The sequence below is a fragment of the Anguilla anguilla genome, chromosome 6, assembly GCF_013347855.1.
Source record: "Anguilla anguilla isolate fAngAng1 chromosome 6, fAngAng1.pri, whole genome shotgun sequence".
NCBI lineage: Eukaryota > Metazoa > Chordata > Actinopteri > Anguilliformes > Anguillidae > Anguilla > Anguilla anguilla.
The window spans coordinates 15634483-15650019 of NC_049206.1; the positions used below are offsets into that span (position 1 = coordinate 15634483).

Genomic DNA, 15537 nt, shown 5'->3' on the forward strand with positions numbered 1-15537 from the left:
TTAACACAGAATTATACATTTAACAGCCATCTTTTTAATGATAACTTAAAATTATTCTCTGATGCTCATGATTTCAATTCAGAGGGAAGTCTATTGAAAGCATCAGAGAATAATTTTAATGAAACTGCTGGATACAGAAAATTAAACACATTTTACTTCATCCTCACTTCCCCAACAGGACACTGGTGGTTTAGGGAGCCAGGTAGTCTCTCACAGCTGCCACGGTTCACCCTGTACGGCATCCTCACTGGCTTTCTGTTATTTATTTTAAGAATAAACCACATCCTTTGAAAGCACAGCAATTTCCTGACTCAATGACATTCTGCACAAACCAGTGATAACATCTAAACGTATGCGGAAGTTCACTCAGGAAAGATGGGGTTCATCAGCTCTTGGTTTGAAGTCGTGCTTCTGTGGAGCCTTTGTTCCAGCGTTTGGAGTACTGAGAAATGTGCTATCATAGAAAGAATTCCTAATATAACAAGGAACGAGGCAAAATGTGATGGTGTCACAGATTTGAAGAAGGATTTGGCTGGGCTTCCAACGGATCTATGGTCTCTCCGCATTACGTACGGAACAACAGGTGTCAGTCTGCTCTTACCCAACACATTTTCTGCATTTCACAATTTGGAGCGTCTCTCTATTTCTGGATGCCTCACTCAGATTCTTCCAGCAGCATTTCAAGGGCTCAGGAACCTGCAGATTCTGACCTTAAAGTCATGTACAGGCCAAGATTGTTTCAAAACATCTATCAAGTCAGGTACATTTTCTGACCTGCCCAAACTGGAATCATTGCAACTAACTGGATATAGAATTTCTGAAATAATGCCTGAAGTCTTCAGTGAAATTCCACAACTGAAATCTCTTGGAATAGATCATTGTTGTATCCAGGAAATAACAGATGTAATCTGTAGAGTAATCAATGTCACATCACTGAGGAAGCTTTATATTGCAGAGAAGAACATACAAACCCTAAAATACCAAAACTGTTCATCAATGAACATGACAGTTGGTAAGCTACCTACTTTTGACGGTGTTTCTTTAGATTTTCGTAATATAAGCTATATAGAGAAAGATGCACTTAAATACTTCAGAGATGTATCATCCCTTGTTTTAACTGAAAGCAAATTGTTAAGTCAGCTTCCGTTGTCTGGTATGAAGAATGTCGACGACTTTTCTTACAACTTTCCTGCAGAAGTTGATTTTGAAAGCATTTGTAAAACAGTGTCTATGTTCTCAGTTAAAAGTCTGTATTTGACGTATTACAATATCAGTAACTACACAGACTCTACAGTTAAACCCTGTCAAGGACTGAAAGGAATGTCATTAATTGGTACTCCAGGATCAGGTGTCAGTTTGGCTTTAAACTTTATTCACGAATTGAAAAATCTCACCAAATTAGTGGTTACATATAATGCCTTCAATGCTTCAAAATTCTGTTTACTTTGTAAACTGCCGGGCCAAGTCACATGGTTAACTTCCCTAGTATTAACAAGTAGTAAAATAAACTTTATTCCTGCAAGACAGTTCTTTTGCTTGGTGAGTTTAGAATATTTTGATTTGTCAAGTAACTTAATTGACAGTATTGAAAATTATGCTTTTCAAGGATTGGTTCAGTTGCAATTTTTAAGACTTACACAAAATAAGATTTCCTTTATTGCAACACACGTTTTTTCTGATTTGCACAACTTAACATCCCTCATAATTGATCAGAATCCTTTGAAACACATTGAGGAGAACACTTTCAGAAATCTAGCCTCTCTTCAGTTGCTTTCTATAGGATACCTTCAACCTCAAGATTCTGGTTCAACAGTAAAACTGAACATGACTTATATATTTAACAACATTCCAACGGGATTAACAAATTTAAACATTAGTTCTGGGAGATGGCCTATACATGTAATTATTGGCAGTAACAGCAAACCTAAAGCAAGGCTTGGATTCCATATAACTGGGAAGGTAGTTTCCTTTGATGACTGCAAGAGACCATTTTTTGAATCCATCATAAATGTTTATGCCGAGACAGACCAGTTACTCTGTGGTTCTCAATTCATGGGGAAGTACTTTCCATTTGTTGAAGACTTTGAATATGTTTCCAGCTTAACAGCTAATTTTCTTGATTTAACTGAACTGAATAGCCTAGTCCATTTAAGGAGATTGGTCATTTATAACGTTGACTTTAATCTTCAGCATAACCTTGATGTCATGTTTCACAACCTAAGTAAGCTAGAAAAATTAACTTTGTTTGACTGTCGAATTGATTCCTTGGAGGGCAGCCTGACCAGAGACCTCAGATCGTTGACAGTGGTATTTTTAAAAATTAGTAATACTTTCAGTATAATGGAAAGCTTTACTGAACACTCAAAGCATCTAAAGTATCTATACATTTATCTATCCAAACTTTACTGCCATTGTGACAATGCTTGGCTCATTCTATGGGCAAAACAACAGAGGCAAACTGAAGTCATAATGGGTCCTTCAAAGGAGACCATGAGTTGTGAAGGAGAACATAGCAACTTGAACTTTGTGAAATATGTGGAGGATAACTGCACTACAGAGGTGGGGTTTGTGCTGTTTGTGTCAACGGCCTTAGGGTTGGTCTTTTTCATTCTGGTTGTCATGGTTCACAGCCTGGCTAGTGCATACCTCATTGCTCTCTTCCACATTGCTCATGGTTGGCTGGATGAGGCTCTCCATCCTAGAGCTGGGAGACACTATCGCTTTGATGCTTTTGTGTCTTACTGTGGGAAGGATGAGCGTTGGGTATTTGAGGAGCTGCTGCCCAACCTTGAGGAGCGAGGCCCCCCTTTCCTGCGCCTCTGCCTGCACAATCGAGACTTTCAGCTGGGGAAAGACATCGTGGACAATATCACAGACAGCCTGTACAGCAGCCGCAGGACCCTCTGCCTGGTCAGCCAAAACTATCTCCACAGCAACTGGTGCTCCCTGGAGCTGAAACTGGCCACACATCGCCTGCTGGTTGAACGCAAGGATGTTCTGATCCTCATCTTCCTGGAAAAAATATCCCCTTTCCAGCTGTCAGCCCACCACAGGCTGGCCAGACTGGTGAAGACCAGGACCTACCTTGACTGGCCACAGGACCCAAATCAGCAAGCAGTTTTCTGGGACAGGCTAAGGGCTAAACTTGTACCTACTAGTGGAGGAGCATGAGATTTCAATTTACAGGAGTGGAAAAGTGAGGTCAAATTGCAGTCTTATCCTGGAACTATTTTTATTATTATTCATCAGCATTGTACATAACATTTACTACTTTCACTCAGGTATTTTTTTCTATGAACATAGGATGTACTCCTGTTAATTTCTCAACATAATAAAGAGAAAAAGAAAATAAATGGCTTAATACACTCATAATTTTGTAAATTTGTTCTTTTCTGGGAATAAATACATATGTATAAAAAGGGTTGTCTCGATCCTGAATGCTGATTGGCTGAGATCGTGTTATACAGTAAGTGGAAATTTGGAACAGTAATAGTTTATTCAAACAGGCTGTTTAAGAAATCTTTTTTCTTACTTATTGGTGCTTTCTAAATTTATTATCAGTCAAATTTACGTTCATAAATGGTTATTCATTTATCTTTGTGGGTAGACTACAAAACTTAGAAAATAACTATTTTCAGGTTTTTTGTTTTTTTTAAACTTCATTTTTTTTAATTTTCCATAAAGAGTTATAAGTACAGTGAACATAAACAAGTTGTCACGAAGAGTAATACAGTGTATATAATACATTTCACAATACATTATATTATAGATTCATATTTAATGTTTACCGGTCCAAACTATGTCAGGGGTTACCATAAAGTTCTCAAAACAGACATACGGTATATTAAAGTTTCTGTTGTATATGTCTGCTATCACATAAACATTCCATAATGTGCGAGCCAGGTCACTTTCGCCATCACAAGTTCATTCAACAAAATATGTATTGATACCACTGATCATTTAGTATGTCCCAGTAACTATTTTCAGGTTTGACCACAGTCTGTAATATCATCCCATGTTAGTTTCACTTAGGATATTTGTCTGAAATAATTTCACAGTAAAATTTTCAATTAATTCAAGAGAAATTGCCCATGAGTGTCATTAAATATAAATCACAGCCTCATACTCATTCATGGAGAGTATGGAGAGTAATTGGAGAGTAATTGATTCAGTGTAAAAATATTTTAGTTTAGAAGTTTAAAAGTACTGTCCAAAATCATTTCATTTTACCAGGGTAAATTCATAGTTTAGAATGGACAGGAAAATAGCTTTTTGGCACCAGAGGCTTACTAAACTTCAATACCTCGAGTAACAGGTCCCCTGCTGTAATCATTCTCTTGTCGGACGAATGCGCATCATCGTCTGTGCTACTTATAGGGTGGGGTTAACTTTTTCTCCCCAAGAGTATGAACCAATATTTAGTGGTATTATTACAGCAAAATGAAAATGCTGTGCGCATTTACTCCTATATTCAGTATTGTTATGGAATGTGACATTTCGTGAAATATGTCCTGCCACTGCTGCAATAAACCACTGACTAAAATTTGCTCTACTAGGGGGACTTTGAGGTAGACATATGGGCTTTGTAGTTTTGTGGAGTGTCTTTTGTAGTCCATGGTACCGACATCCTCGCTTGAAAGAACATTTTAAATCAAGATTATGTATTAAGCCTGTCTTAACTTAAATGGTCTTAGGACAGAAGTGAAGTTATTAAACTGAAATGACTGGAGATTCATATCTTGATTTGTGTTTTTTAATAGCTGCAATGCTAAAATGCTCTTTTCAGTTCATAGCAAGAAGACATTGAATGGCACTGAAAGAAAAAAAATTTCCACACTTTTTTTGTATCTATGCTGCAGGATCAGCTTTGTCTACATATATATATTAACTTGAGTCTTTTGGCTAACTGCATGAATACAGAGAGCCCATCACTTCTTAAAAGGGGGACTTCAGGAGGAGGAAGTGAAAGATGCCCCATGTTTAAAATTTGCATACCTTTTCACATGGGTGATTGAGGAACTGAAACCATCCATGCTATACATACACGTGTTAATGTATTTCTCTTACCGCTATTAAGACGCAGACAGAGCTGCAATGTGATTCTAAACTGGAGTAGTGCAATGACCCCATATAATGTAGTCTGAAGCCATGTAAGGATTTACCTTTTGTTACGTCCCCATTGTGGTCTAGGAGTACAGGAGAGTAACAAAATGAATGATCATTAAAGATTAAATTTTATTTGCACAATTAATTTACTATACAATGAACAAACAGGAGGGGAAACACGGGGCTGTACCAAACAAAAGAAGATAACCAAAACAGAAATATATAAGCTACTAACAATTCTAGAAATGAAAGAAACTAACTAACTGAAACCCGAAAATCTTCCGAACCTGACTATTCTAAACTGAACAAAAACATACAAGGGTGGTACACGCCCGTATCTATATATATATATATACACAAGTGAAACTAACAGTGACAGTTAAGAAAACAAACACCTACCTAAATCCCACTCCTTATATACACAAGTGAAACTAACAGTGACAGTTAAGAAAACAAACACCTACTTAAATCCCACTCCTAACACAACACAAAACCAGCAACCAAACCAGAGACGCAAACCCAAACTAGAACCCTTTTCAGAAATTACGATCGATACACAGAAGTCAAAATAGCACAAAGTCACAATAGCAATGCAGGAGTGAACTAACATTCAAATCCAAGTCACTGGGGTGCAACTGACAATATTCGCTATATATAGGTGTGGGTCTGTTCCTCATTGGCCGCCAGGCAGGTCCGCAGAAGAGGATTGGGGGGAAAACAACGCACTCTTCCTCTTCTTCACCAATTGCGGAGTGACCCGTAGCAGACTTGACGGAATAATGAGACCAGAAGAAAAAAACAAACCTGGCACGTAACACCTTTGCAGTCAGTTTAACATATGTGCCAGGTATATACCGTCAACAGATTTGCAATAATCTAGCCTATATAGTGCTGAAAGTATGGTGGTCTAACGATCTTGGATGATGTTCTGGCCATCGCAGTGCACAGTAGTGGTGCTCCCTCGATACCAAATGTGACAAAATTAAATACGTTGATAATGAAATGAATAAATAAGCAATTCAATAATGAGCAATGTAATTAATATATATTAATTTTGTCTCTTCGTGAACAGCTACGCTGCACAAATTCATCTGCAAAGAGAATACGTCTTGCAAATGAGTTGGACACACCAACTTCACCCATCCAGGAAGCATTTTTTTAAATTGCGTAGTAGGTGGAGAACAGGCTCACACACTGTTACTGTATAACTGTAGTTCGTATTTTATCTCCAGTGCCTTTTAGCTACCTTCCTAGTCAGCTAGTTTAGTTAGCCTGTAGCTACTGCTCTCTATGGCTCTTGTACTCAATGCCTGGATGGGCTGCCAAAAATGAGGGTGACTGATGTCCATCTTTATGCCAAAGCGAGCAGTAAATATCTACCAGTAATATATGTTCAGAGACTGCTCAGTTATGTTGGATTTATACATTATTTTACCTTTCTGAGAGGCACTAGTTGTGAAAGGGGCGTGGAAGTTCACATGGGAAGTGATGTGAAGGTGCTCAGTCATAACCCTGCCCTCAAATCGCCAGCTGAAGCCGGTCAGCAGGATATGCTCCGCATCAGCACTCAACAGCAACTCTTCTGATTGATCAAGCACCTACAGTCTGCCTGTGTCAGTCCAGACAACATCAAAGGAAGAAACTGCACAGTTCAGCTGCAGCATTGCAGAGTGAAGATGAGCTGAGGCTGGCTAACCTTAGTGTGTGCCCTGCCAAAACTGAATGGTGGAATGAAAAAATGTATCATTTAAAAATGTGTTAATTTTATCATGTTAAAATACATGTTGACTTTTTTAAATCCCTGGTTGATTGCTCTCTTTCTCCCAGAGCAAAGCTAAGGAGCTTCCGCTGTCGGCTGTGCGCTTCATGGAGGAGCTGGGTGAGTGCACCTTTGGCAGGGTGTACAGAGGCCACCTGTACCTGCCAGGGATGGAGCAGGCCCAGCTGGTAGCCATCAAGACCCTGAAGAACCCCTCCAGCCCGCAAATGTGGGGTGAGTTCCAGCAGGAAGTGTCGCTGCTGGCTGAGCTGCACCACCACAATGTGGCGTCCCTGCTGGGCGTGGTCACGCAGGACATGCCCGTCTGCATGCTGCTGGAGTTCCTGAGCCAAGGCGACCTGCGGCAGTTCCTCATCTCGCGCTCGCCGCACTCGGACGTGGGCGGGGCCAGCAGCAGCGAGGAGGACGGCACGGCGCACTCCGGCCTGGACCACGGCGACCTCCTGCGCCTGTCCGCGCAGGTGGCGGCCGGCATGGAGTACCTGTCCGGCCGCTCGTTCGTGCACAAGGACCTGGCCGCCCGCAACGTCCTGGTGGGCGAGCGCATGCACCTCAAGATCTCAGACCTGGGCCTGTCCCGGGACGCCTACACCTCCGACTACCTCTACGCCCCCAACAGGCGCCCGCTGCCGGTCCGCTGGATGTCCCCGGAAGCCATTGCCTGCGGCACCTTCACCACCGACTCTGACATCTGGGCGTTCGGCGTGGTGCTGTGGGAGATCTTCAGCTTCGGCCTGCAGCCCTACTGCGGCTTCAGCAGCCAGGAGGTGGTGGACGTGGTACACCAGCGGCAGCTGCTGGCCTGCCCGCCGTCCTGCCCAGCCTGCCTGTACGGCCTGATGGTGGAGTGCTGGCGGGAGGGCCCAGCCCAGCGGCCTCGCTTCAGGGACATCCACTCGCGCCTGAGGGCCTGGGGAGCACTCTCGTCCCACACCAGCTCGACCACGCCCTCAGGGGGCAACGCCACCACCCAAACCACCTCCCTGAGCGCCAGTCCCATCAGCAGCACTGGGAGCCCCCGCTACGCCGGCTACACCTACCCGGCGCACGGCCAAGCCCTGCCCCCACCCCATATCGCAGGCTTCGTGGCGGCTCCTTTGCCCCTAAGCCAGAGATTTATCCCCGTCAATGGCTATGTGGTATCCCCCGGCTACGCCCCTTTCCCTACGGCCGACCTCCTGCCGCCGGGTCCCACCCGCTCCCCTGCGCACTGCCCGCCCCCCAAAAGCCGCTCCCCCAGCTCCGCCAGCAGCTCTGCCAGCACGGGCCCAACTGGGACCAGTGCGCCCTCCATCTGCTCCAGCCATGACACTGCCGTGCCGCTGGTGCCCCATTGCTTTCCCCGACCCGCAGTCACACACCAAAAGGCTCTGCAGAGTCAAAAGGCCCTACAGGCCAGCCCCACACACGCCACTCTGCACCTCACTGACCCTAGCCGGCACAGCTTTGATGAATCCAGCATAACTGCCCACTTGTAGCCCAGTATTTTTGTACATTTCCTTAATTATTTGTAAAAAATAAAATAAAAAATAATTTAACTTTTTTAGGAGGGGTGGGGGGTTATTGGGGCTGTACATATGAAAGCCTTGAATGGCATTCACAGATTTATAAGTTTTTTTATAATTAAAATGTACAAAAAAATGTATTTAAAAACAACTATTAGACTGCATTGTACTGCAACTGTACTAGTTTGCTTCCGATGCTATCGTGTGTCAGTTTCCTATTTTGCCACAGAAACTGTTGCTAGCCAGCCAATTAGAGGCAGCACATTTCTACTCACTATAAGTTTTATTTTTTGTAGAAAGGAGCAAAGACCACGGAGTGTAGCACAGTGGGTAAGGAACTGGGCTTGTAACCGAAAGGTCGCAGGTTCGATTCCCGGGTAAGGACACAGCCGTTGTACCCTTGAGCAATGTACTTAACCGTAATTGCTTCAGTATATATCCAGCTGTATAAATGGATACAATGTAAAATGCTATGCAAAAGTTGTGTAAGTCGCTCTGGATAAGAGCGTCTGCTAAATGCCTGTAATGTAATATTTAAAAGCATTAGATCCAATTTGTAGATGTGGAAGCTGTTAAAAAAAATACTGTGAGGAACTTTGAGAGCTTGTACTTTTGTTGCCAACGGCAAAGATCAAACCACATTACTTGCTGGTGAAGTATAATCTTCAGCCAGACCAGTCAGTTCCTTCACTTTATATTGAGTAGAAGCAGCCTGTTAATGTGTATTATCTTTTAGCGAATTCTTTAAGTCATGCAAAGCAGGATGAGCAGGCTATGATATACTGTACAGTTTATGTAATATGTTGGCATTTGTTGCTGCCTAGTGACTTTGCTACAGATTTTCTTATTTCAGAATGGTCTCTTATGTTCTTTTCTTTATGGTAGTTCCCTGTAAAGACCAGAGAAACTTTATACCGAAGGGTCAATCTTAGTTTGATTCGTTTTCTATTTTTAGCGAATGTACTCACCTCTTGTTTAATTAAAAATGAGTTGGAACATTTTCATGTGTTTACAAATGAAATGTCAAGTGGTCCTGTTTTTGCTTTGTACAAAAATAGATAATTGAGTCGTGTATTTTTGCTGCTTCAGATCACTCTGCTTCATATAAATTGACAGAGATTGGTAGGGAGTTTTAAATCAAAGTTATAGTTTCAACCAAGCTTTTTGTCAAATGACAGGAGCCATACATTTCAGACTCGTTTTTGCATTGTATTTTCATATATTTCTGAATTATACAATCGGTGGTGTCCTATTATTATGCCTTTTCAATGATTTCTTAATAATGACATCTTTGTCTGTGCAGTGAATTTAATTAATCCAAAAACCTGCCTGAGGCACACTTTTTAATGTACTATTTACAGATACTCCCCTTTATTTCATTATGGGGTGGTGCTGGGGTGGCTTTCACGATATATGATAGGCCTACTACTTGAATAACCAGTTTTAGGCAGAAGGGAACTTTGACAAAAGTGTACTTAGCTCAAAAGTGAACCGTCATAGTAGTAAGCCACTAGTGTACAATGGATGTTTGTTACATTTGAGTTTTATGAACTACAAGTAAGCCAGTTTCTCAATGGCAGACTAGTGGATCTATATTTAAACTAAATGTGTAAGGCTTTTTTTTCTTTCTTTTTTTGATGCATGGTAGGTTTTATCTAAATGCAGTGACGGCATATAGCCTTATTTCCATTTTGGAATTTTTCGATACAATTGTGTCGCCATAGTAACACATTACCTACTCCTGCAGGTCAGGCACTTTTCACAGTAAGAAAAAATATTATGACAGTGCTTCTGATATTGCTTGCGTCGAAAGCGCTGCGATGAAAACAGATTTTTTTACAGACAGATTTTTTACACACCTGTCCAGAATGTAAACAAGTCATGGATTCTTCGTGATGACAAGAAATTTGACAACACTAAGCCTATTGTTTCTCTTCTTCTTTTTTAAGATTGGCACTTTGCATTCACTGTACCTAATCTTTTATTCTTGGAAAATTATTTGTTTTTGGCTGTAGGCTAGTAATGATAGATACGCTCCACAAGATGGCAGTAAATGTTTAAACTTGTTGCTGCTGAATTTTCATCAAAAGGTAAGTGACTTTAATTAAATCCAGTTCATAACTACAATCTCATTAGCGCTCCAAAAGGCTTCCCTGAGTCTCCATAGAGGAACCCTATCTAGTTCAGTGGTTCATTTTTGGGCAAAATGGTTAAATATTGGAGTTTTCACACTTTTCAAACCAACCATAGAGTTCTAGTAAGAAAAAGGTTTCCCATATGAAGTCTTTTTTTTCCTGAGTGTATAGGTTTACAATCAAAGTTGAGGTTGATGTAAACTTGGATCCTGTGCAAGAGTTCTGTTTTGTAGTAAATATTGTGGCATATTATTAAACCTTTATTTAACCAGGAAAACCTCATTGAGATTAAAAAATCTTTTTTTCACGACTGTCCCGGCCAAGGCAGGCAGCAGCACATGGTTGCGGACTGACAATAAGGATTACAGAAGACGAGGTTCAAAAAAACCTGAAAAAGACAATCACAGAATGGATTGTCTCCACTATATTTGTATTATCCAATGCTGCAGAATACACAAGGCAGTTTACTGTTGCACAGCTCTTGTTCTGAAAATAGCCTAATGATAATCTGAGAAACGGATGTTTTTCTCTTATATTTTTGTGTGCCGTGTCCCTCTCTTTTGCATTCTCAGACCATGTCAAACCCGGTCGTGGAGGGTGCAGGTGAACTGCTGGGTGAGAACCTGTCTGCCCTTCCACAAGCGACGCCGAATGGTGGCCTTGACGAAAGTGAGAATCTGTGATACCAGGCCGGTGAGGTAGAGGGCGAAGAGAGAGATTCATACATTACTGCTTGAATACTGGCATGTCCGCAGGGGGTTTCCCTTGCTGTCCACACAGGACCGTTAAAAACCTATGATTACCTTGTGCGGTTAAAGGCTAAGGTCCCAAGGACAAAGTACAGTTTGAACATAATTTAATTTATTAAATGCACTTTGTGCTTTGTTTTGTAAATCACTCAGTACAATTCAATAGAATTTATTGTATAGCACTTTAAAACAAAAAACAATTCTATAAGAGTATAAGCCCCTCTTCCTCAAATCACGGTCCTCGTGGGCCGGGAACTGCCGGTTTTCCACCCTCCCTTTACCTAGGAGTCAGGTGTGATGCAGTTCGGCCAATCGGTATCACCAATTGTCCAGTTAATTACCTGGCAGGAAAGAAATCCTGGGCCGGATTTGGATTCAAGGGCCAGATTTGAGTATCCCTGGTAAGCTATTCATATCTCTGAACTCCACTGCATTGGGCTTTTGTTAGCAATGGCTGTGGGAGCTGATATGCTGGCCTTCAGTCAGTGTATTATTGTCCGCTGTGAAGTAAACACGCCACCTGGGACCTGGACCTGTCCTTGAATCTAGATTTAGGACATAAGTTCACCCTTTTTCCCCCTGTAGGAGCAAGGCCAGGAGAGAAAGTGCAGTGTGACAGGTCAGTACAGCATTATCTGAAGTCCCTGGATTCTGTGTTAAGATTTACCTTTCACCAATTGCCCCTCTCCTCAAAGGTACTAGATGCATTGGCTGATCCGATAAAACTATTTCACATAACTGTAAAGTTTCAACAGTGTGCCAGACTGTGCAGGGGGCAGCCTGATCTGAAATATGTTGAGGTTAATGAAAACAAGTGAGATCAATCTAGAAAGAGTAAAACTGCAACAAACGAACCTGATAAAATTAATGTTGGTAACAGTGAAAGTTCAAAGAAAGTGCATTTCAAACTAGGTTTACAATGAAAAAAAAACCCAAAACTAACTCAAATCTTGCAGTCGTGCTGTAATGTCAGAGAAGTCTTCAAGCACATATTTCAGTTTTTACCATTTTATAGTGCATTTGAGCTACATTCTCCATGTTGAAATGCCTTGCAGGGCCAGTTTTTTTATTTGTAAAAACAAGGCAAGCATAAAGATATTTCTTTGCCATTGGTTTCAGGGCTGTCAGGAGAATATGCTTTGAGGAATACTTGGAAGCATGGATGAAGCTGGCTACAACAGGGACAAGAATTCACATGAGGAATCTGAGTGCGTCTGAGCATTAGAACTGCCCAATGATTACAGATGTTTTTATAGCATCATTTGTCCTAATAGCATCTCTAAATACAGCTGCAATGTATGTGTTTAATAAACTAAATGCAATTCACATTGAGGAGTTTTATTACTCAGTTTATTAAACATTGAAGACATTAGCTGGGAGATTGCTTACTTTCATACACCCAACCCCCACTGGACATTTTAAAATAACTAACAAAGCAATGGTCACAAAAAATCCATATTAAAGAACTGCAACTTGTGGTATAGTGTACAGCCAATGTTCGTCAAATTTACTAAACTTTTTACTAAAGCAGCACTAGTGACTTCTGTTCTCCTCTTGTTTCAGCTTTGGAGGAGCTAATCAAGTATGAGGAGGCATTTGCCATGCATAGTGGGACACAAAACTTGTCTTTAGAGAGGACTCTGCACCAATCCAGGTTCCATTTTACAGTATTCTGATATTACTATATTGTGTGTTGTTGTATTGTATCTATAAAGTTGAAATGCACTTGTACGTGAGGGAACGATCCATAACATGCCTTACCTTCAGTTGGCCATCTTGTGGCCGGCATAAAAGGGCATGACTAATAATTATACTGCAGCGCATAGGAGTACAAAATTGACAATGTTTGATTCATATGAGTCCTGAGTCCTGCTTTTGTCAGCACTGAAGGCAGCTTGCACAAGCAGCCAGACAAACTGAAGAAAGCCTGCACCAAAAAAGACCATAAACTTGAGAGACTTAGCCAAATGAAAAGAATTTACCTGCTGTATAGAGCTCCAGGTGAGCATCACTGTGACACTCCAAAACTGAACATGTATTAGATCCCCAAAAACAATGGGCAAATATCAAAGGGTTAAAATTGTTTAGAACGTACCTATCGCCTGTAAACATGGATTTAGATGTGTTTTCTGTCTTGGATGCTGTGTGTGTGTGCATCTGTGTGTGCATCTGTGTGTGTGTGTGTGTGTGTCTGCAGACCAACAAGCATCAGCGTGGAGGGAACTCCCAGCCAGTAGGGATTGCCCTGCTGGCCCTGACACACAGGAGCACTGGGAGACTGAGGTCAACACCCTTGTAGCCTGGACACACACCCTGTCAGTCAAGAAAATGGAGGAGGAATTACTTCAAGAAGCAGTTGGTTAAATGAGTTGTGCACTTTCTGGAGAGTTTTGATGTTCTTTGAATTTTCGCAAGTCTTCAAATGGCTCAGACATTTTTTTACAAGAATATGTTTTGATATTTAGAGTGCCCCCTTCCTGATTTCCTCTGGTAATGCACATTTATCACACTGAATGTTTTCAGATCCTTAGACAAAATATAGTATTAGACAAAGGGAACCAGAGTAAACATAAAACACATTTAAAAAAAAGAAAAAAAATTTCATTTAATGAAAAAAGTTAACATACACCCATATCACCCATTGCCCCTTCAACTTGTTGCACCACCTTTTGCAGCACCACTATAATTTGATATCAGTCTTTCGCATTGCTGGGGAGGAAATTCAGCCCACTCCTTTTTGTTTCTTTTTTACCATTCAGATGTGGACTTGCTTTTGTGTTGTGGATCATTGTCTTGCTGCGTAACCTAATTGCGCTTCAGCACACGGACGGATGACCTGATATTCTCCTTAAGAATTTTCTAGTACAGAGCAGAATGGTTTGCAGTGGTTTCCGCCTTGCTACTCTCCCATGAATCCAGTTTTTGCCCAGTCTCTTTTCTTATTGTGGAGTCATGAACACTGAACCTAGCTCTTTTGTGATTCCTTGGATGAGTTGTCGCTGCGCCCATGGAGAAATTTTGGCGGGCCGGGCACTCCTGGGTAGATTCACCAGTGCTCCAAGTGTTCTCCATTTGGAGGTATGGCTCTCACTGGTTTGAGTCCCAGAGCCTTAGAAATGGCTTTGTAGCCTGTTACTGATCTCTTTCAACAATTTTTCGATTAAAAAAAATTCGAAATAATTCGAAAAATTCGATAATGGCATAGTGTGCTTGTAGAAACTTTGTGGTGTATAGTTCACTCTGATGGTAAGGTTCAGCATCGGTGAGGTTTACATTACATTACAGGCATTTAGCAGACGCTCTTATCCAGAGCGAATGACACAACATTCTACATAGCTTTTACATTGCATCCATTTATACAGCTGGATCTGAAGCAATGCAGGTTAAGTACCTTGATCAAGGGTACAACGGCAGTATCTATTTGACAGACCCCGCCTACTTAGTACTGCCCCTAAAATGGACAGTTAGGGGGTCCTGGTATCCCACACATCTTCGCCAGACATAAAAAAAATTTTTTTTTTTTTTTTTTTTGACTGACAATAGTGCATATGCATTGGGAATTTCTCATTAAGGGGGCAAATTTTATAAGGGCGCCTTTTTTGTTTCATTGTATATTGTAAATAAACCAGATGAACCACACAAACTGCTATGCTTTTAAAATAATAATATTGGCATTTGAGTCAATTTGATTGAAGCTAAGCAGGTGGCTGATTATGTCACTCACGTGCCTGTAGGGTAATGGCTATCTTGCAAGTTTAGCTTATAATAATCAGTTCTTCTCTTGTTCTCTCTGTTCACAGATCGTCACTGTTACAACGGCAGTGGGGTGGACTACCGAGGCACAGTCAGCGTGACCAGGTCAGGATTACAGTGCCAGCCCTGGAACTCACAGTACCCCCACAGTCACGACTACCTGGCACTGCGGTACCCAGAACTCAGTGGAGGCCACTCCTACTGCCGTAACCCAGGGAACCAGCAGCAGGCGCCCTGGTGCCTGACACTGAATGAGGCTGTACGCATGGAGCTGTGTCACATTGCTCTGTGTGGTGAGAAAACGTCGCAGATGCTCTACTTCCTATTCACATCCACGACTATCTACTGACACAGCATTACTGACACTAGTCTAGTCTGCTGATGTATACTACTGACTACTGATACACACTACTGACACAGTACATACATTACTCCGTCCTGTTGCGCAGTACCATGTGGTTTGTGTGATGAACAGACACAGTGTGCTGTGACTTGTGTGATGAACATAT

At 41.6% G+C, this 15537-nt stretch overlaps 2 protein-coding genes across 2 annotated transcripts in view; both read left to right on the forward strand.

Moving 5' to 3' along the window:
• Nucleotides 1-15537, forward strand: part of LOC118230352 (inactive tyrosine-protein kinase transmembrane receptor ROR1-like) — a 91038-nt gene that overhangs the window by 45885 nt on the left and 29616 nt on the right. The window contains 2 exon segments of the mRNA XM_035423283.1: nucleotides 6934-7099; nucleotides 15076-15321. Of these exon segments, the coding sequence (XP_035279174.1) occupies nucleotides 6934-7099; nucleotides 15076-15321 (412 nt within the window).
• LOC118230356 (toll-like receptor 13) lies at nucleotides 326-3405 on the forward strand. The gene has a single exon (XM_035423288.1). The coding sequence runs from the start codon at nucleotides 376-378 to the stop codon at nucleotides 3169-3171; it is 2796 nt and encodes a 931-aa protein (XP_035279179.1). The 5' UTR covers nucleotides 326-375; the 3' UTR covers nucleotides 3172-3405.

Coding starts and splice junctions, on each gene's coding strand:
- LOC118230356 (XM_035423288.1), top strand. CDS start 376: ATGGGGTTCATCAGCTCTTGGTTTGAAGTCGTGCTTCTGTGGAGCCTT.